General features: G+C 40.9%; 1 protein-coding gene and 2 pseudogenes across 3 annotated transcripts; all 3 read right to left on the bottom strand.

Annotated features, from left to right (window-relative positions):
* Positions 1-953: 953 nt before the first annotated feature.
* LOC310848867 (protocadherin gamma-A6 pseudogene) lies at positions 954-7,046 on the bottom strand (annotated as a pseudogene). The gene has a single exon. The product of its transcript is annotated as a protocadherin gamma-A6 pseudogene (transcript).
* A 2,379-nt stretch (positions 7,047-9,425) lies between these two features.
* On the bottom strand, positions 9,426-12,862 carry LOC310849418 (protocadherin gamma-A4 pseudogene; annotated as a pseudogene). The gene is made up of 2 exons: positions 10,931-12,862; positions 9,426-9,527 (listed from the first exon to the last, which is right to left on the bottom strand). The product of its transcript is annotated as a protocadherin gamma-A4 pseudogene (transcript).
* Positions 12,863-16,176: 3,314 nt separating this feature from the next.
* On the bottom strand, positions 16,177-19,739 carry LOC310848856 (protocadherin gamma-A10-like). The gene is made up of 2 exons (XM_083748412.1): positions 17,088-19,739; positions 16,177-16,381 (listed from the first exon to the last, which is right to left on the bottom strand). The coding sequence occupies exons 1-2, from the start codon at positions 19,500-19,502 to the stop codon at positions 16,280-16,282; spliced, it is 2,517 nt and encodes an 838-aa protein (XP_083604538.1). The 5' UTR covers positions 19,503-19,739; the 3' UTR covers positions 16,177-16,279.
* Between the last annotated feature and the right edge of the window lie 1,013 nt (positions 19,740-20,752).

Below are 20,752 nucleotides of genomic sequence, written 5' to 3' on the forward strand. Positions count from 1 at the left end.
TGTGTGTTGGCAGAGGAAAACAACAGAAGGCACAGCAGTTTCAGTCTCCCTCAGTATCTCAAGAGCATTTAGGAGGTTTGAGCACTTCATGGTAAATTATTTAAATATATTGGATGCAAAGCCCTGAACAACTCAGGACCTTGTTTTCTGAAAGAACTCCTGTCCCTATATACACCTGGTGGATCACTGAGATCTATTCAAAAAAGAATAAGCAAAATTATCAAGGAGTACAAGCAACCCCTTCTATGAAGAAAATTTGCAGCTCTTGGGAATTTTTAGTTTAGAGAATAGGTGGGTAAGAGGTGACATGACAGAAGTGTATACAATTATGCAAAACACTAGAACGCAGGGACATCCAGTGAAGCTGAACGCTGGGAGATTCAGAACAGATAAAAGGAACAAGCAGTGCATAGTTAGATGAAGGAACACAAGCCCACAGGAGGCAGTGATGACCACTCAGATGGCTTTAAAAGAGCATTAGACAAATTCATGGAGGAAAGGGCTATTGAAGGCTATTGCCCATAATGGTTATGCTCTGCCTCCACAGTTAGAGGCAGTAATGCTTTTGAATACCAGTTGCTGGAATCCACGGGATGGGAGGGTGCTTTTGAGCTCAGGTCCTATTTGTAGGTTTCCCACAGGTGTCTGGTTGACCACTCAACCAGGATGCTGAACTGCATGGGCTGTTGGCCTCATCCAGCAGGTTCTTCTTATGAAATCATATTATGTTCTTATAAAGTCACAATGTTTTGCTGCTGATTCAGGGCTTGGAAACGGTGTCGTGGACCACTATGGAACATACACTGGGTCAAGAGTCTATGTGTTGGCTATCTTTTCACTTAACAATTCCTAGATTACTTATCTAATTTTTTCTTGTTCTCTAACCACAGGATCTGGAAAGAATGGTTCTCAAAATTTGCCCCTCTGATATCACTTATGATGCTTTTAATCTACCATTATTTGTTTAATGAAGATAGAATAGCAATATATGGACAGTGGGAACAGGTGTGGCTTTTTTGGCTCAAAGATTTTTATACAGGTCAACCCCTTACACAACACCTGAGTGTCAGCAGAAAACTGACACTAAAATGATCCAAATACATGCGTCACATACTTTGACTCCCACACTTATAATCCATTCGGTAAAATACTTCTTTCACAAATCTACAGAGTATTAAACTCTCGAATGCTGCTACCATTCACAACTCTAAAGGCATGATGGGGAGGAAATCAGATGATACTTTATGGGAAGAAGTGATGAGCAACTCTCAGCTCTTCAAGGCAGGAGGAGGAAGCAAACACTGAACTCAGTCTTGACACTCATTCCTACTTGAATGGCACATTCCAATACTTGAGATTTGCTTGAAATTGAGAATGGCGATTTCTAAAAGGAGAGATTGTCATTCTACACCCACTTTCACCTTTTCTCATGTGGCCGTCCTTGGCTTGGAGCCACATAGCAATTCATGTCTTCTGTTCACGTCACTTCACAGCACCCACCCACCCACCCAATGGTGTTCTGAGGAAGGGCTGGTTGTGTTGTCACACCCTGCAACTGCAGCACCACATGGTGCAATTAAGTAGGTGGAGAGAGAACTTTTAATCTTGTTGGGAACCATCATCATCAGGAGCAGCTCATTGTGTATATGGGCTTTAATAAAGGGAAGGTTAGCTTTGGCTTTTTTTTTTTTTCATTCCTGCCATTTGTTCATTCAAAAAATTCCAAGCTGATTTTCTTCCCCTAGCTCCCCATGAATGAGAATGCAACCAGGGAGGCTTGTTTTCAGCAAACAGCAGGAAGAGAAAGAGGCAGCAGTCCTTTGCACTTCCAGTTACAACCTCCGAGTCTGCTTTTTGAGTTAAGAGGAAAAGCTCACCTGAAGATTGTTGTTGTGTATTATCTCCTGTACAATAACTAAGCTGACTCTTATTGAAGTCTTGTTTCCCCAAAATACTATAGTGTTTTCTCAAATATGATATTTTGCAGCCAAGATTATGGTGTCCTTTGGTATTAGTTGATATTACATACTTTCTAGTATTTTGGTGGGTTTCTCTATACCAATATTCATAGAACCATAGAGTTGGAAGGGACCACGGCCCTGAGATTAAGAGTCTCATGCTCTACTAAGATATATTGACAATCATTGTCACTGAAAATGTTGTGTTTTACAGCATTTCCCCAATTAGTTTAGCCAGTTAGTCAAGGCTAGAAGTTCTGATGTATGTATAATATTTTAGTATTCTTGATATTGCTTGCTCACCTTTGGCCTGAATCTCTTCCATTGTATTACTTTTAATTCCTGCTTCTTCTCCCCAAAATTAATTAAATTTGTATATTATTTAAGTATTGAATTAGAACTGTTAGGGGAGAAGGGAAAGAGAACCCTGGTTACGCATTCCTTTAATAATGCAACTTTACCAAATCAACATGGAGTTAATTAGGACCAGGTTTCTTAATTCTTCCTAATTTTGTGTGTGTGTAAGGGTTGGTAACTGTCTTTAATAACTCACTGAAATTAGAAGAAATATTTTAAAATAAATATAATTAATTCTCCTTTGTTTCCAGGGCATAGAATTTAGTTATCATTTCATTTTCTTTACTAGATGTGTAGTCTGACCCATAATTTTCCAACCCCCATCGTTTAGCCCAAACACTGAGGTCCAGCGCCGAGGGCCTTGTGTCAGTTCCCTCACTGCAAGAAATGAGGTTACAGGGAACCAGGCAGAGGGCCTTCTTGGTAGTGGCCCCTGCCCTGTGGAACGCCCTCCCATCAGATGTCAAGGCAGTAAGTGACTATGTTATTTTTAAAAGACATCTGAAGGCAGCCCTGTTTAGGGAAGTTTTTAATGTTTAATGCTGCATTGTGTTTTTAATATTCAGTTGGGAGCCACCCAGAGTGGCTGGGGAAACCCAGCCAGATGGGCGGGGTATAAATAAATTATTATTATTTCTATATTTTTTTCACTATACCTTTATTTGCCTGAAGGATAGTATTAGTTTAGCCAATGAGATAACAATGCCATTAGTCTATAATAGTATTTATGCTTCATATTCCCAAATCTAGTACCAAATGTCCCAGGATTTAGCCTTAGTGTTAGGCACAGAATATTGATATGATTAAAGATAAATGTGCCCCTGCCTCCCTTACTCTCTTAGATATAGAAGGAGGGCTAGGGCAGCTCAGAAGGGCCCTTGCACAAACGCACACTCATGCAATGGTAGAAGGCTGGCGGGACAGTTTAAAACCCACTGCCGCTACACAGCAGACGGATTGAAGAAAAGGAAGTACGAATTAGTCTTGTAGTCAACTGCTAACCTTGACCAATCATGGCTAAGAGCAGCTAGGAGCTGGTTGGAATCATAGATCTTTAAAAAGTGTAGACACACTGGGCAGCTACCATTTTGACTTGAAATGTTAGTTTGGGGCTTCTCAGAAATATGTAAAGGCATGAAGTGGGGGGGGGGGGAGAGTGCCAGCCCACAATGGCGCCCACCTGAGAGGTGCCAGAACTTCACTACAGCACACTCCAGCTGAAAAATAGCACTGAATATCATTAACAATTAACGAAAGTAAAAACTACACATTTTATGTTCCCTGTTACAACAATTTTTGGATATAGAGCTATTGCTGATTTGTTTTACTAATGTTATTTCATTTATATATGTGTGTTCTTTCTCATAGATAGATGATAGATAGAGATAGATAGATAGATGATAGATAGATGATAGATAGATAGATAGATAGATAGATAGATGATAGATAGATAGATAGATAGATAGATAGATAGATAGATAGATGATAGATAGATAGATAGATAGATAGATTATATAGATAATACAAACTTCTTCAAATAAAAAACAAAAACAAGATAAATATAGCATTTACGTTGACCAGCACCATGGTGCAAAGAACTGAAGCCTGAATGTATTTGATGAAAAGGAGAGCATCAATTTATAATCCCACATAAAATTGTTGACAAAAAGGGAGCATTGCATCTACAGGCATTCAGAAGGTCAACAATGGAACGTTTTCAAAAGGCAAAGTTCATTGTGCACATGGTAGAAACGCACTACAGAATATGCAAGATGACTTCACCTGCCATCAGCACTACAAGACATACCACCAAGACATAGAGTAAGAAAGACAACCTATCTGTTCTAGAGATCGTTATACATTGTTAAACAATGGCAGTATCAGCATTCAGAAAATCTTTATATTCAGGAAAGTTTCCTATGCATTTTAGAATACTGGGAGATCAAATGGGAAAGCTTAACATTTATGTGCTCACCTGAGGGATTTCTGCCTCCTCCGTAACCGTGTTAGAATCACCTATGAGTAACACAGGGCCTGGCTTATCAGGAGCCTGTTGTGGTATCAGAGTATTGGTACAGCTTCCGATTGGAAAAAGAATCTGGCTTTTCCGAGAGCCTGAAGTCAGTGAAACCTCATGGCAATAAGACTGAAGAAATGCCCGGACTCCATCAATCCCCACAAACTGTGAAACTGGTGCACCACTGAAATTCAAACTTGCATTATCAGACAGCTGAGAATTTTTCCACCTGTGAAGTTTGAGTGCCAGTAACACAAGGAGGAAGGCGAGGAACAAGCAGGAGACAAAAGCCACTGCAGTCACCAAGTAGAAGGTAAGATCTGACTGTGGGTCTTCAGATATTGGGACACTGCTCAGATCAGTCAGCATGTCAGGGATGCTGTCAGCCAAGACCACAGTGACAGTGACTGAAGCCGACATTGGAGGCTGCCCATTGTCCTTGACTAAAACCACCAGGCTTTGCTTGAGGGCATCTTTCTCCAAAAAGAAGCGGGCCGTCCTGATCTCTCCCGTGTGGAGCCCCAGACTGAAGAGCCCTGGCTCGGTGGCCTTGATCAGCTGGTAGGAGAGCCAAGCATTCTGGCCCGAGTCTGCATCCACGGCCACCACCTTAGTGACCAGGTAGCCTGGCTCTGAGGAGCGAGGGGCCAGCTCTATCCCCGTGGAGCCGTCAGTGGGAGGGGAAGGGTAAAGGATTTGGGGAGCATTGTCATTCTGGTCCAGGATGAAGAGAGTGACTGAGACATTGGAGCTGAGTGGTGGAGAACCTCCATCCTGAGCCTTGACCAGGAACTTCATCTCCCTGATCTCTTCATAGTCAAAAGAACTCAGAGCATAGATGACCCCTGTCTCAGAGTTAATGGAGAGGTAGGAGGTAATAAGGAATTTGTCCATGTTCCCTTCAATTATGGAATAACTTATTCTGGCATTTTCCTCCCAGTCTGGATCGTTTGCTTTTAAGGAAAATACTTGAGCTCCTCTTGGATTGTTCTCTGTAAAATAAGCCAAGTAAGATGGTTCTGCAAAAACAGGAGGGTTGTCATTTGTGTCTTGGATTTGAAGTAGGATAAAAGTTGATACAGAAAGTGGTGGAATTCCATGGTCAGTAGCTGTGATAGTGATGTTGTAGTCCGCTGTGCTCTCTCTGTCAAGGTTACTGTGTGTCACCAAACTATAAAAGTTATCAAAAGACTGTTTTAATTGGAAAGGGAGCTTACTGGGAATTGAACATGTGACCTCCCCATTGACCCCTGAATCTTCATCTTGTACGTTTAGAAGGGCAATAACTGTTCCTATTGGTGAATTCTCAGAAATGGTATTGATGAAAAAGGTTATTGATAGTTCAGGTGCATTGTCATTAACATCCGTAACAATTATCACAACTTTTGACCAGTCACTCAGCCCTCCTCCATCCTCAGCCTTCACCTCAAAGTCATATGAGGATGATTCCTCATAATCAAGGTTTCCCATTAAGGTAATTGTACCAGTTGTTGAGTTTAAAATAAACATTTTGGAATCCTTCTTTGTGATTTTTTTGAATGAATATTTTATCTCTCCGTTCTGTCCTTCATCCAGATCAGTAGCGCTAACTGTAGCAATGCTGGCCCCGTTCAGAATGTTCTCCTTGATGCTCATTTCATAGATTGGTTTGCTGAAAACAGGTGCATTGTCATTTGCATCTAAAACAATGACTTGGATGTTAGCAGTGCTGGACCTGACTGGATCGCCTCCATCAGTAGCTGTGAGGATCAGATTGAAAACAGCTTGCTCTTCCCGGTCCAGATTTTTCCCCAACACCAGCTCAGCAGATTTGGCACCATTTTCTTCAACTTGCACCTCCAAAGAAAAATGGCTACTGCCTGTGAGTTGGTAGGTCTGTATAGAATTTATCCCTAGGTCTGGATCCTGAGCTTCAGGCAGAGGGAACCGGGATCCAGCAGTAGATGCCTCACTGATTTTCAGTTCCAGTTTCCCCGATGAGAATTGGGGAGCATTATCGTTTATATCAATAATTTCCACTTGAACCCCATAGATCTCTATTTTGCTCTCAACTATAACATCAAAACTTAAAACACACCTTTCTGCCCTTCCACAGACTTCCTCTCTGTCTATTCTCTGAGAGGTTTGTAAATGGCCACTGTTGTAATTCAAAGCAAAATACTGACTCATACCTGTCCTGGTAACAATCCGTAGTCCGTGGTCTGAAATATGATTTCTATCCACTCCTAGATCCTTTGCAATATCCCCCACAAAAGAGCCTTTCTGCATCTCCTCAGGAATGGAATAATGAATCTTCCCAGAAACTATCTTCCAAGCAAGCACAATTATGAGGCATCGTAAGACCTTTTCTTTGCAGATCCATAGCTTTTGATTTTCTTTCATTATCTTGCAACACTATCAGTTCTAGGACTCAGGAGCTTCTGGGTTTTAAATTAGTGGTTTTTAAAAAAATAAAAAATAGAAGTCTCTGTTAACAGTGCCTACAATATCTGTGCAAGTTTGATGCATCAGATATTTTGTGCTTGTGTTTAAGAATACTGCAGCTGGGTTAGCTGAATATCTGTCTTCCTGTGCCAGATTAGTAAACAGCGACACTCAGAGGCTCAACTGAAAACTGGAGATTATTTTTCCTACATTGGTAGTCCTGTATTTGCCATTATAAAACAATTATTTTGCTTTAAGAATGGGCATAACACGAGTATAAATTTTTATAAGTAAAAAATTGCCCTAAAGACACAACATCAAACATTTAAACTTCAGATAAAATTGTACTTGTGGTTGTTGTCAGCTATTACAATTTTTTTAAAAAAATAGACTGGTGTTTTAGGCATTTATTGACAACTCTGCATAAAATAGTGTGTATAAGAGATTATTCACTTATTTTAATAAAATAGGACTAAATTCCATGCATGAACATCAATGTTAATTCATTGGCTTCAAACTTCAAAAGTCAGGCATCAGAGCCCTGAGAGCTATTTATTCTGATGCTCCACATTAGAATATCCTTCTATCATAGTTCACCAGGTGGAATTACTATATATTAAAGTATATAGAATTTTTGTCACTGATCTGATGTTTCCATCAGATTTGCCCAGTCTGTAGCCTAGCTACAAAGAAATAAAGGTTACTTTAAAATGTGTAGAATTAGATGTGGGTCTTTTCTTCCTTACCCTATGTAAATAAAAGCTTAAACGCTTTCAGTGTAGAAATAGTTATGTCCATCTTGGAAGGAAGAAGTTTGTGTTCCAAGCTATACAAATAAATCTATACTTATTTGTGCTTCTGAATCGCCCTTTAAGACTTCTGGAGGGAGGATATGCACATGCCCTGTAAGAGAGCTGAAGCTAGGAGCAGCCGCCATCATGGGCAGTTATCCCTTTGTAAGAAAGGGAGATCACTTATCTCAGCCAGTGAGGATGAAGTTTGGCCATCTCTGTAAGGCCCCGTGCCCTTAACTGCAAGTCAGGACTGAGGTTTGATTTAAAAATTCAAAACAAACTACACAGTTCCCAAAAGTGTCTGCTTTGGTTCTTTTACTTTATAAAGTACTTGTTCCTTTCATTTCCCTGAGTTGTTGGCGTTGACAGCCTTTTGGGAAGGCAGCTATGGAGCTGAAGCCAGTGAACAGAGGCAGTCTTCCTCCCATTGTGGCCAGTAGCCAGGCCAAGGCTCTGATGGCAACCAAGGAAGGAGTGGCACTATTTTTTCATTTTGTGTCATTTATGTAAATTGTGCTGTTTATGTAAAAACCTAGTACACATCATTTTTATCATTTGATGTTTCTCTGTATTTGCTGTGACTGTGAGACCATACCCTCCAGCATTTCTCTGATGAAAAAAGGAACATTCAGTGTTATTTTCCTAGAAAAAGAGGTTCTGGAACTCATCATGAATGCCTCCCTTGTTCTCTTGCAATGGCAATGGTGCCCACCTGAGAGGTGCTGGAACTGAGTTCTGGTGAGTTCTGGCTGAAAAAAAGCCCCTTGGCCATCCCATTCCATGTCCCTCCAACATTTCTTTGATGAAAATAGGAACATCCTAAGGAAAAGTTGGACATTCCAGGATCAAATCAGAAACCAGGATGGCTTCTGTAAATTGGGGTCTGTCCCTGGAAAACAGGGATACTTGGCGGGTCTGTGAGTCCCTCCAGACACCCTGAATAAATTTCTTTTGCACAGAAAAGCATAGTGGAATTTCGTAAATGAGTTGCATTTGCTTTCAATAATCATCTCTTAACATTTTGTTCTAAAATATTTATGGAAAATGTTCAGTTAAGACACATGTTTATTTTCCATTTTAAAGGAAACCTTTTTGAGAATATTACCATAGATAGTCTAAAGATTTAGAAGACTAAATGTGGTAGACAATACCACACTGAATGAATGCCCTGAATTCATGTAATGCAGTTTCCTTTGCCATCAAAGCTCGCTTCAAGCATGAATAGTAAATCGTAAGTACATGATTGAGACAGTAGTACAAGGATGCATGGCTGGCACCACCACACATATCCCTCTGTGGCTGGTTCCATGGCCTTCCAACTTGTGGTAGATGACTGAAGCCTTTTGGGCATCTAGAGGCACCAATTTATGGGAAGTGGAAGCAGCTGAGCACATGTTCTCTGCCAGTGAGGGACCACCATATTCTTCACCAGAGCACACAAGGCCTTCTTAATGTCACATAACTGAAGCATTACATAGGAACATTGTGTCCCATTGCTGCCACTGCTTGTAGAACCAGCTAAACTGGCTGCATATGCACACCCACCCACAGAATCCTAGAAACTGTAGGTTGTTAAGGATGTTGGGAATTTTAGCTTTGTGAGGGGTAAAATATGGTTCCCAGGATTCTTTGGGGAAAGCCACGTGCTTTAAGTGTGTGCTGTGCACACAGCCTAAAAGGGAGGGAGAATTTGCTGCTGTTGCTTTCCCTAGTAAGCTCCTTAACCCATTTCTCAACATTTGTCCTCCTTAGCACTGCAATGTCCCGATTTCCATGGTAAAAAGTTCATTTTGAAAGCTCATTCAGCTCAGCTCTATATTTCATCATGTACAGGTTCCTATCTGAATTTCAACCTAGCCTTTTCAAGTGGGTAATTTAATATGACCTGATGAAGTGAGTGATTGAACCTTCATTGCTGTTTAGTGTTGGAGCCTGGACCACTGGAGAATCCTTCAGTGAATGCTTTCTTAGATTCACCTGTCACACAACAATGTGGAAATCATTGGACCAAAAAGTACCAACAAAGGAGCTTCTGTGTGCATGTGTATAACATTGAGCCAACATAGATTAAGATCATGAAATTAATAACTGCTATGTGATCTAAATACAGAAACTTGACGTGTACCAGTTTTGATTCACCTTATGAAATCCCTAGAACCATGACCACTAAAAAGGAGGAACAGATCAAAGCAAAATTGATTTTTTACAACTATAGCAACTGTAGTTCTAATCTCAGGACCATAAGATTAAATCAGCGAAAGATTAAATCAAGTTAATGTCTGTTTTACACACTTACTGATTTCAATACCATGTCCTTTTTCTGGATTGCATCTGCAGTGTGCCAACCTCACTGCTGCATTGCCCCATCATGGTTAAGGGCAGCGACTCACCTGCCAGGAGGTCAGGCTGTCCACCATGCTGTGTCCACTGCTGCCTGAAGCTATGCATGAATGATTTTAACTCTCCTCATAAGGATGCATTTTCATCACTGAAAATCGTTATTGTCCTTCTCCACACTTTTTTCAGTCATGCTATAACTTTTTATAACAACATTATCTTCTTGCATTGCAATGAGCCAACCATTTCAAGGAACTCCAAAATAACTTTATTGAGTTTCATTAGCAAAAGTTGTACATTCCTAAACAAAACTTTATCAGTCGTGCGAAAGCTGTTCTATCATTTGCACGCCCTCTTATCTGCTGAAAATATAAATGTGGGCGAGCGTTCTGCTGTAGGATCACTGAGTGGTTTGGCTACAAACCTGAGTAGCTTCACAGAAATGTCTGTTCTTGCAGACCATCCATCACTGACAACCGTATTATAAAAGGTTAAAAAGAAATACTAGGTCACAAAGCTGTGCTGATGTATGTGCCTGTCTATTGCCTTAAATATAGTTCAGATTGTATGCAGCTGACCAGACCTTAGTATTGCTCCTTTCCCCTCTTCAGCAACCTGCCTTGTGGCAGGCAAATGGAAAAGCCAAGGATCATTGCCAGCCTCCTAAACACTTCTGTGATAGAACAAAGAATATTGGCCTTCCTGTGACTGTTTCTAACCTGGTCAGAAGGTGGATTTCAATATAAGTTATGCACAATAAAGGTCTTTAGGAACAGTACACAAGTTTCCTTTCAAAACAAAATCTGATCCAGCTTTCCGTTATCCTTAGAAAAAAATATGACATAGATCAAAATACATTATTTATTAGAATCAATAAAGTAAGTGCTTCATCATTTAATGAAACACCATCTCTCTTTACGTCTTTATTACAGAAAGCATAAACAGATTTTTCCAGAATTTGTTATTTTAGAAATTCTTTTAAATTTCATAAAATAAAACCTATAGAATAATGAGGGTCAAAGTATTGAAATTTATTTACTCACCTGAGGGATTGCTGACTCCTCTGTAACTGTGTTAGAATCACCTATGAGTAACACAGGGCCTGGCTTATCAGGAGCCTGTTGTGGTGTCAGAGTATTGGTACAGCTTCCGATTGGGAAAAAAATCTGGCTTTTCCGAGAGCCTGAAGTCAGTGAAACCTCATGACAATAAGACTGAAGAAATGCCCGGACTCCGTCAATCCCCACAAACTGTGAAACTGGTGCACCACTGAAATTCAAACTTGCATTATCACACAGCTGAGAATTTTTCCATCTGCGAAGTCTGAGTGCCAATAACACAAGGAGGAAGGCAAGGAACAAGCAGGAGACAAAAGCCACTGCAGTCACCAAGTAGAAGGTGAGATCTGACTGTGGGTCTTCAGATACTGGGACACTGCTCAGATCAGTCAGCATGTCAGGGATGCTGTCAGCCAAGACCACAGTGACAGTGACTGACGCCGACATTGGAGGCTGCCCATTGTCCTTGACTAAAACCACCAGGCTTTGCTTGAGGGCATCTTTCTCCAGAAAGAAGCGGGCTGTCCTGATCTCTCCTGTGTGGAGCCCCAGAGTGAAGAGCCCTGGCTCAGTGGCCTTGATCAGCTGGTAGGAGAGCCAGGCATTCTGGCCAGAGTCCGCATCCACGGCCACCACCTTAGTGACCAGGTAGCCTGGCTCAGAGGAGCGAGGGGCCAGCTCTATCCCTGTGGAGTCGTCGGTGGGAGGGGAGGGGTAAAGGATTTGGGGAGCATTGTCATTCTGGTCCAGGATGAAGAGAGTCACTGAGACGTTGGAGCTGAGTGGTGGAGAACCTCCATCCTGGGCCCTTACATGGAACTTAATCTCCCGAAACTCTTCATAATCAAAGGTTCTCAAGGCATAGCCAACCCCTGTTTCCGAATTAATGGAAAGGTAGGAAGAGAGTGAGGAATCAAACATTTGACTTTCAATGATGGAATAGGTTGTTTTTGAATTTTCCCCCCAGTCTGGATCCTCTGTTTTCAGAGAAAATATAGAGTCCCCTCTCTGGTTGTTCTCTACAAGGTAAAAAGTGTATTCTGGTTGCATAAAGTATGGAGCATTGTCATTCTTGTCTAAAACCTGAAGGAGGATTAAGGTGGTTGATGAAAGAGGTGGCATCCCGTGATCTGAGGCTGTGATGGTGATGTTGTAGGCTGCTACTTGCTCCCTGTCCAGTGGTCTAGCAATGACCATAGTGTAATAGTTAGCATTTGCTTTTGTTAATTGGAAAGGGATATTACTCGGAATAGAGCATATGACTTTCCCATTCTCTCCAGAATCATCATCGTGCACGTTTATCAAGGCAATGGCAGTTCCTGCTTGAGAATCCTCAGGAACTGAATTGGCAAGTGATCTGACAGCTATTTCAGGTGCGTTGTCATTAACATCACTTACAAAAATCACGGCTTTTGATATATTAAATAGTCCTCCCCCATCAATGCCTTGAATCTCTATTTCATACAGTGTAGATTCTTCATAATCCAGCTTCCCCACAAGAATAATTTCACCTGTCTCTGAGTTTATGTGGAAGTTCTGAGAAGCTGTGTCAGATATTTTTCTGAAGGAGTATGTTATTTCTCTGTTGATTCCTTCATCCAGGTCAGTGGCTTTTACTGTGACTACTGTATAGCCTGTGGGCACATTTTCTGCAATGGTCACTTTGTATACAGGTTGGCTAAAGATGGGTGCATTGTCATTTGCATCAAGGACAATAATATGGATTTCGGTTGTTCCAGATTTGGGTGGATCCCCCCCATCAAAGGCGGTGAGAATAAGATCATGCACATTTTGTTCTTCTCGGTCCAGTGATGTTTCCAGTACAATCTCTGCATATATTGCACTATCCAATCCAGTTTGCACATCCAGAGAAAAGTGTTTGTTTGCACTGAGTTTATAATTCTGGACAGAATTCATCCCTAAATCTGGATCCTGGGCATCTTCCAGACGGAATTGTGTCCCACCTTCAGTTATCTCACTGATTTTTATCTGGAGTTGAGCTGATTTGAAGCTTGGAGCATTGTCGTTGACATCAATTATTTCTACTTCAATTGTATAAATCTTCATTGCATCTTCTATAATAACTTCACAATTAAAGAGACATCTTTGTATCTGGGGACAGGTCTGCTCTCTGTCCAGTCTTTCCTTAATGTATAAATGGCCATTCTTATTGTTTAAAGCAAAATATTCCATCTTACCTCTGCAAACAAAGCTGACTCCAGAATGTGAGAAATCCTTTATATCCAGTCTAAGATCCTTTGCAATATTCCCCACAAAGGAACCTTTTGGCATTTCCTCAGGAACTGAATAATGAATCTGTTCAGTAGCAGTCTCACATGCGATGCAAAAAAATATGATGGGAATGAAAGCTGTGTCCTTGTAGAACCTAAGACAGAAATGTGTTGCAATAGCCATTTCCAGATGTTATCTTCTTACTTTCAGTCCCTTAAACCTGGATGGTCCAATATCTTAGCAAAAATAAAATAAAATAGCAAATCCAATGGATCTTCCTAGATCTTCTTTGTTTCTGTTCCCTTGCATTCTCTTTCTAGGTGGAGCAGCAGCACTGAGATGGCAACATCTCTCAGTGCATTTCTCTGCCTGATTAGGGAGCAGCGACACCCAGAGTCTCAACCAAAAACTGCACCAGCATGTTACAATAATTCCTCAGATGGGGTGTATGCCTTTTGTACTTTCATTTTGATATAGGAATATCTATCATTCCAAGCAAATGATCCTCCTGGGAGAAGCTCCAAAGTAAAACAACTCAGAGGATCTTGCTTTACTTACAATAACAATGCAGAAATTGTCCAGCATGTTCCTATTGCAATGCATTTAGGTACATGCTCATATATGCTAGTGATGTTGGTTGAAATTTACAAATTATAATTGTCATTCTTCTCCCTGCCCCTCATAGCAAGCAATGGATAGCGGCAGCCAGGACCAGAACCCAAACTAATGTTTAAACATTTCAGTTATTGATTCAAGAAAATTGTGGATTAGGCTGCAGCAAACTGTAGCTTTTTATATTGGTATGCTGTGTTCTAGGTATTTTGCATCATGTTTTGTATTATGGCAGGATTATTTTATGGATGATTCCCACCTACCCACACATCTTACATACACTTTTAATGATCAGTGTGCTAATTATTATATTTCCTAAATATAATGAAGTCCCACTTGTATAGCTGTTATCCAGGTAACAGGATTACAGTTCCACACAGTCATTCTGGTAGCGCAGCAACCTTATGTGTATTCCATATGTTCTAAAAAAATATTCAGTGTCAAAATTTCTGTTATATGTAACACCGAGACATACATTAAAGGTGACATTAAAAAAAACAACTGAATGAAATCTGGTACTGTATTGCATAGCTTATTGCATATGTTGTTGTTATTTGCTGGTGTATTGAATCTGAGTTTGTTTTAACATTGTGTAAAATGGTTGGAAATGGCTATTGAGTGTGGGGATCCCAGTGTGAACAAGGGAAACAATGCCCTATAGCATCTCCATACCGCTTCCACTCCTTTGCTCCCCTGCCGGTATGCAGTGTGGCTTAGGATCAACATTAATCTTTTAAACTTACCTCATATGGAAGACTTGTCTTTCTTGATAGTTTTCATTGGCCTTTTCTTTACTTCTTTTGAGTTGTGCTATATTCTTTTTAAGCATGATCAGGAACAGCACAATTTTCTCGAAGCATGGTTGGACCTTTATAACAGCTTTTGTATTATGCTCTTGCTATGTTCTGATTTCTGATTGACAACTGCAGTGCACTTACCTGACCATTTCAAGTGGCAATTCATGATGATTCCAAAAGGTCTCTATTGATAACTGGTAACTAATACAATGCCAGCGCCCCTCACACAACACATTTTTTATTTGTACTTGTGATATAGTTCTATATTCCAATGTAGCTCAAAGGTGCCATCTAGAGTGCCTGGAAATTCACACCACCACAGTGAACCCTAAATAGACAGCAATTCCCTGTTTCAGTTTGAATATACATCCTTAAGTTGGTTCATTTCTCTCACTGGCCAGAACTAGCTGATTCTCTCTCTCTCTCTCTCATTGTTTTTATTAAAGATTATTAAAGATTATATTGGGCTACAAAAGTGTGTACATTGTCTTTATTTTCAGATCATAAAGTCCTTTCTGCAGATCAGTTATATTCTGATATGCAAGTTCAGGGTTGTTAAGAAGGTGGAACAAGCTTCTAAGCAAATTTTTGATTGGCCACAGAAACCACAGAGCTGATCTTATGTTTTGACTAAGAAACAATTCATCTCCACCAAAGATCCTTTGCAATATTCCCCACAAAGGAATCTTTTGCCATTTCCTTGGGAACTGAATAATGAATCTGTTCAGTAGCAGTCTCACATACGATGCAAAAATTATATATGATGAAAATGAAAACGGCATTTCCATGTGCTCTGGCACTCGTCATGGTGTCCTGTTGCACCAGAAGCAGTTTAGACATGCTGGCCACATGATCTGGAAAGCTGTCAAAAGGACAAACACCAGCTGCCTTGCCCTGACCCCATATTCACCTTTGACTGGACCTTTACCTTTCTTTTCCACTTTAACCAACCTCCTCTCCACCCATTTTTCAATATTGGATGCAGTGAAATGGCTATTACTGCACCCTGACATTATGGCACACAGCTTGTGAAGCCAATCACTATTGCAAACATATGTGTTGGTACCATGACACACTGGTCTTTTCATTACTGATCACAGTCCCATTAGGAGATGTTTTCCAATCCAAGTTACTTAAAAGTAGTGTCTTCTGGAACAGGAGAGTCTTTCCTTCTGTTTGTAAAGCCACCCCTCATCATTGATCCCAGGGGGAGTTACAACAAAATATAGACATGAGCCAAGCAGGTCAAATACCATAAAACATAAAACACAATTCAAAACATTCAGAACATACATAATAATTCTAAAAAATGGACCCTTACATTGCAGGTGATACCCTAACAGCTACTGGCCACAGTACCAACCCCTCTCCAAAAGCCTGAGCAAAGAGGTTTGTCCTTAAGTGGCACAGAAAGATAAGGGGCAAAAGTGAAGTTCTCAAATAAAGAAGGTTTTTTCCTGCATGCTCCTCCCTCCACTTTATTAGATAGGCGAACAATGAGAATGCACACACAGAGAGACACCAAACTGGACAGTTTCATACAGAATCAGATATTCCTTCCTTGAATTGGGGTCAGAAATGTACAGACACTCAGCATCAGTTCTTCAGGACCAGTGCTGTTTGGACAAGACTGGCTGTACCATTCAGCAATCTGGGAGGTGCATACTGTGCTTAGCTGTATCTTCTGAGCCATCTACAGGGATAGCTCCATGTAGAGTTTATTACTGTATAGTAATCCGTTCAGGGGATTACCTGAGCCTGGGTCATAGTAGCAGAACAACTGTAGCTGAAGAACCTGTCAAAGCAGGTAATAGGCATTCTTCACCAGATATGTCACTTCAGATTCCAGTGACAATGTAGAATTCAACAACAGCCCCAGGCTACAATGTGGTTCCTTTAAAGAGAATTGTTACCTCTTCCAGAACAGGTCATCAACCTAGTCCTCAGATCTGGAAACTGTCAACCTACCATGCCTGCATCTTTTCAGAATTTAGCTTCAATTTAATGGCCTATATCTAGCTCAATACTACCTGCAGATCGTGATTCAGGACCTGAGTGGCTTCTCTTGCTTCTGATGATATGCAAAAAAATGGACCTGAGTGTCATCTAAGTGTCACTGACACTGCCCTCCAAATCCCTTGATGACACCCCGAGAGGCTTCTTACAACCATCTTATAGAAATTCCACAAGTAAGATTACTTTGATGCAATACATGATCTGGCTTTGCTATTCCCGTCAATAGAAAATTTTATGCTCAGGGGAATCCTTAAAACACTACCTAGATAAAATGCAATATTTATTTAAATTAATGAAGTAGTTGCTTCATCTGTTAAAAAAAGGAAATGACACCAAAATTTGTTTCAAAAATAAATAAATTAAGCTTTGTTATTTAAGAAACTTAATTAAATTACATAAAATGAAACCTATTGAATAAGGACAAATAAAAGAACTGACTTTCTGAACTTTAAAATAAATGGAAGTACTGAAATTCATGTACTCACTTGATAGGTTGCTGCCTCCTCCGTAACAGTGTTAGAATCACCTATGAGTAACACAGGGCCTGGCTTATCAGGAGCCTGTTGTGGTGTCAGAGTATTGGTACAGCTTCCGATTGGAAAAAAAATCTGGCTTTTCCGAGAGCCTGAAGTCAGTGAAACCTCGTGGCAATAAGACTGAAGAAATGCCCGGACTCCGTCAATCCCCACAAACTGGGAGATGGGAGCACCATCAAAATGCACACTTCCATTGTCACACAACTGAGATTTTTTCCACCTGCGAAGTTTGAGTGCCAGTAACACAAGGAGGAAGGCGAGGAACAAGCAGGAGACAAAAGCCACTGCAGTCACCAAGTAGAAGGTGAGATCTGACTGTGGGTCTTCAGATACTGGGACACTGCTCAGATCAGTCAGCATGTCAGGGATGCTGTCAGCCAAGACCACAGTGACAGTGACTGATGCCGACATTGGAGACTGCCCATTGTCCTTGACTAAAACCACCAGGCTTTGCTTGAGGGCATCTTTCTCCAGGAAGAATCGGGCTGTCCTGATCTCTCCTGTGTGGAGCCCCAGAGTGAAGAGCCCTGGCTCAGTGACCTTGATCAGCTGGTAGGAGAGCCAGGCATTCTGGCCAGAGTCCGCATCCACGGCCACCACCTTAGTGACCAGGTATCCTGGCTCTGAGGAGCGAGGGGCCAGCTCTATCCCTGTGGAACCGTCAGTGGGAGGGGAAGGGTAAAGGATTTGGGGAGCATTGTCATTCTGATCCAGGATGAAGAGAGTCACTGAGACGTTGGAGCTGAGTGGTGGAGAACCTCCATCCTGGGCCTTGACCAGGAACTTAATCTCTTGGATCTGTTCATAATCAAAGGAGATCAAGGCATAAACTACCCCAGTTTCAGAGTTAATAGAAAGGTAGGATGAAAGAGTAGAATCGCCAACACTTTGATCAATGATTGAAAACGTGATTGTAGCATTTTCCATGCAGTCAGGATCACTTGCTTTCATGTAGTAAACAGATGCTCCTCTGATGTTATTCTCAGTTACATAAGAAGTATATTGTACGTTATTGAAGATTGGGGCATTGTCATTTACATCTGAAATTTCTACAAAGAACACTGTAGTGGTTGATAATGGTGGGTTCCCTTTGTCTGTAGCCATGATAGTTATACTATAATTTGATGTTTCTTCTCTGTCAAGAACTCTGTCAGTCATCAAATGGTAATAGTTATCAAAGGATTTCTCTAAGTAGAAAGGAAGAGTTTTAGGAACTGAGCACAAGATTTCTCCATTCTCACCCTTATCTCTGTCTTGTATGTTTAGTAGAGCAACAACAGTTCCTGGAGAGCTTCCTTCACTGATTGAACTGAAGAAGGTAGTGATAGTTATCTTGGGGATATTGTCATTAACGTCAATAAGGATGATCAACACTTTAGCCCTGTCGGAGAGACCTCCATTGTCCTTTGCTTGAACTTCCATTTCATGTAATGCATCTTCTTCATAGTCCAACTTCCCTGTTGTTGATATCTCTCCATTTCTAGAATTTATTTGAAAGAGTTGTGATGCTGTCTCCTTTATTTTTAGGAATGAGTAAATCACCTCAGAATTTGTTTCCTCATCGGCATCTGTAGCATTTACAGTAAGCAGCAGAGAGCCTATGGAAACACTTTCCAAAACACTCACTTTATAGAGAGGTTGGTTGAAAATGGGTGCGTTATCATTTGCATCAAGAACCGTTACATAGATCTGCAGAGTGCCAGACCTCACAGGGTGCCCACCATCAGTGGCCGTTAGGATGAGTGAGTAAAATGCTTCCGCTTCTCTGTCCAAAGATTTCTCTAGCACCAGTTCAGGAAATTTGTCCTTTTCAGATCTGCTCTGCAGTTTCAGGGAGAAATAGCTGCTGCTGCTCAGATGGTAGTTCTGAAGGGAATAATCTCCAATGTCAGAATCCTGAGCTTCTTGCAAGGCAATACGAGTCCCTACAATGGCCGTTTCACTTATTTTAAGATCTAAGCGTTCCTGGGTGAAAGTTGGAGCATTGTCATTTATATCTGTGATTTCAATTTCTACGGTGAACAGTTTCATTTTATCCTCAACAAGGACTTCAAGACTTAAAACACATTTCTCTTCCCACCCGCATATTTCTTCTCTGTCTATCCTTTCGGAGACATATAACTGGCCATTCTTAGAATTCAAAGTAAAATATTGAAGCATACCTTCAGAGATGATGCGAACTCTGTTGTCTGACAATTTCTTGGAACCCAGTCCCAGGTCCTCTGCTATATTCCCAATCAAAGAGCCTTTTGGGACTTCCTCAGGAACCGAGTAGTGGAGCTGCCCATAATTTGTCTGCCAAATGGCAATAAAAGCAAACCAGAAGGAGCCACTGTCTTGTCGGAGTCTCAGGGCAGCTGCCATTTCAACGAATTACCTTTGGAGCATCTACCTATTTCTCTTTCTCGTGGCAAAGGATCTTGTAGCAAAGAACCAGAAAATCCTTTTGTTAAACTATACTGTTTCACTGAGAGAGAGGACGTGTGCCAATTTAGCTGCCTTTCTAGCAATGTGCAAGAACTTACCCTGCATCTTTCATTTCAGTTTGCTTTCTCATTGGTAAACAGCGGCGCCCAGAGTCTCAACCAAAAACTGCAATGGCTAAAGTCATACAAAAGGCAAAGACAGCCTAGTTGACACGATTAAGCAGTTTACTTCCTGCATGTGTGGGTAACTTTTACCAATAATATTACCAACGCATATTTAATGTTGTATTTAATGAGATTTTCTTTGCTTTGTTTCTTTGCTTTGCTCCAGTAAAGGATCACTGTAGCTAACAGGACATTAAGGCTGCAATCCTACACAAACTTACCTGGGAATAAATCACATTGGAAATTTACTTGTGAGTAACCATATATAGGATTGTATTGTATATTAAAGTAACATTCCAAATATCACCATTTCATTGTGTGTAACTTATAACGTTATTTCAGTAAAATCAGGCAGCCTTCCTGATCATTTCCTTCCTGGCCTATTCACTACTTTAGTTTAGGCATTTTAGAAGCCATATATATTTAGATATTTTTTCATTTCTTACCACAAATAACTTCTAGAAATTAGAAATATATCTGATTTTATTGCCATCTTGTCTTTAAAACCTCTACCCAGTTAGACTAAAGGACTTGAATTTAAAAGATAATAAGCATTTTGCTTCCATATCTAGAATGAGCATACCAGGAGGACAACAAAATGAAGATTGAAGTAGGGCCACAATTTCGGCCACAATTTCACTAAGTAAAAGAGTTTATATGCAACATGGTTAACTACCGTATTTTTCGCTCTATAGGACGCACCCTACCATAGGACACACCTTGTTTTAGAGGGGGAGAACAAGAAAAAAAATTTTCCCCCTCTCTGCTCAGCGCCCCTTCAGCGAAGCGGCAGGAGAAACAGCCCCTTCCATTTCTCCTCCCGCTTGGCTGAAGGGGCGCTGCGCAGCTCTCCCTCTCTGCTGAAGCCAGGAGAGTCTTGCTCTCCTGGCTTCAGCAAAAGGAACCTGAAGTCTCCGGAGCACAGCAGGACCTCCCGCTGTGTTCCGGAGGCTTCAGGCAGCTATCCCTTAAGCCTTCAGAGTGCAGCGCAAGTTCCTGCTGTGCTCCGGAGGCTTCAGATTC

Source organism: Podarcis gaigeae, assembly GCF_964106915.1.
Source record: "Podarcis gaigeae genome assembly, chromosome: 7".
In the NCBI taxonomy this organism is placed as follows: domain Eukaryota; kingdom Metazoa; phylum Chordata; class Lepidosauria; order Squamata; family Lacertidae; genus Podarcis; species Podarcis gaigeae.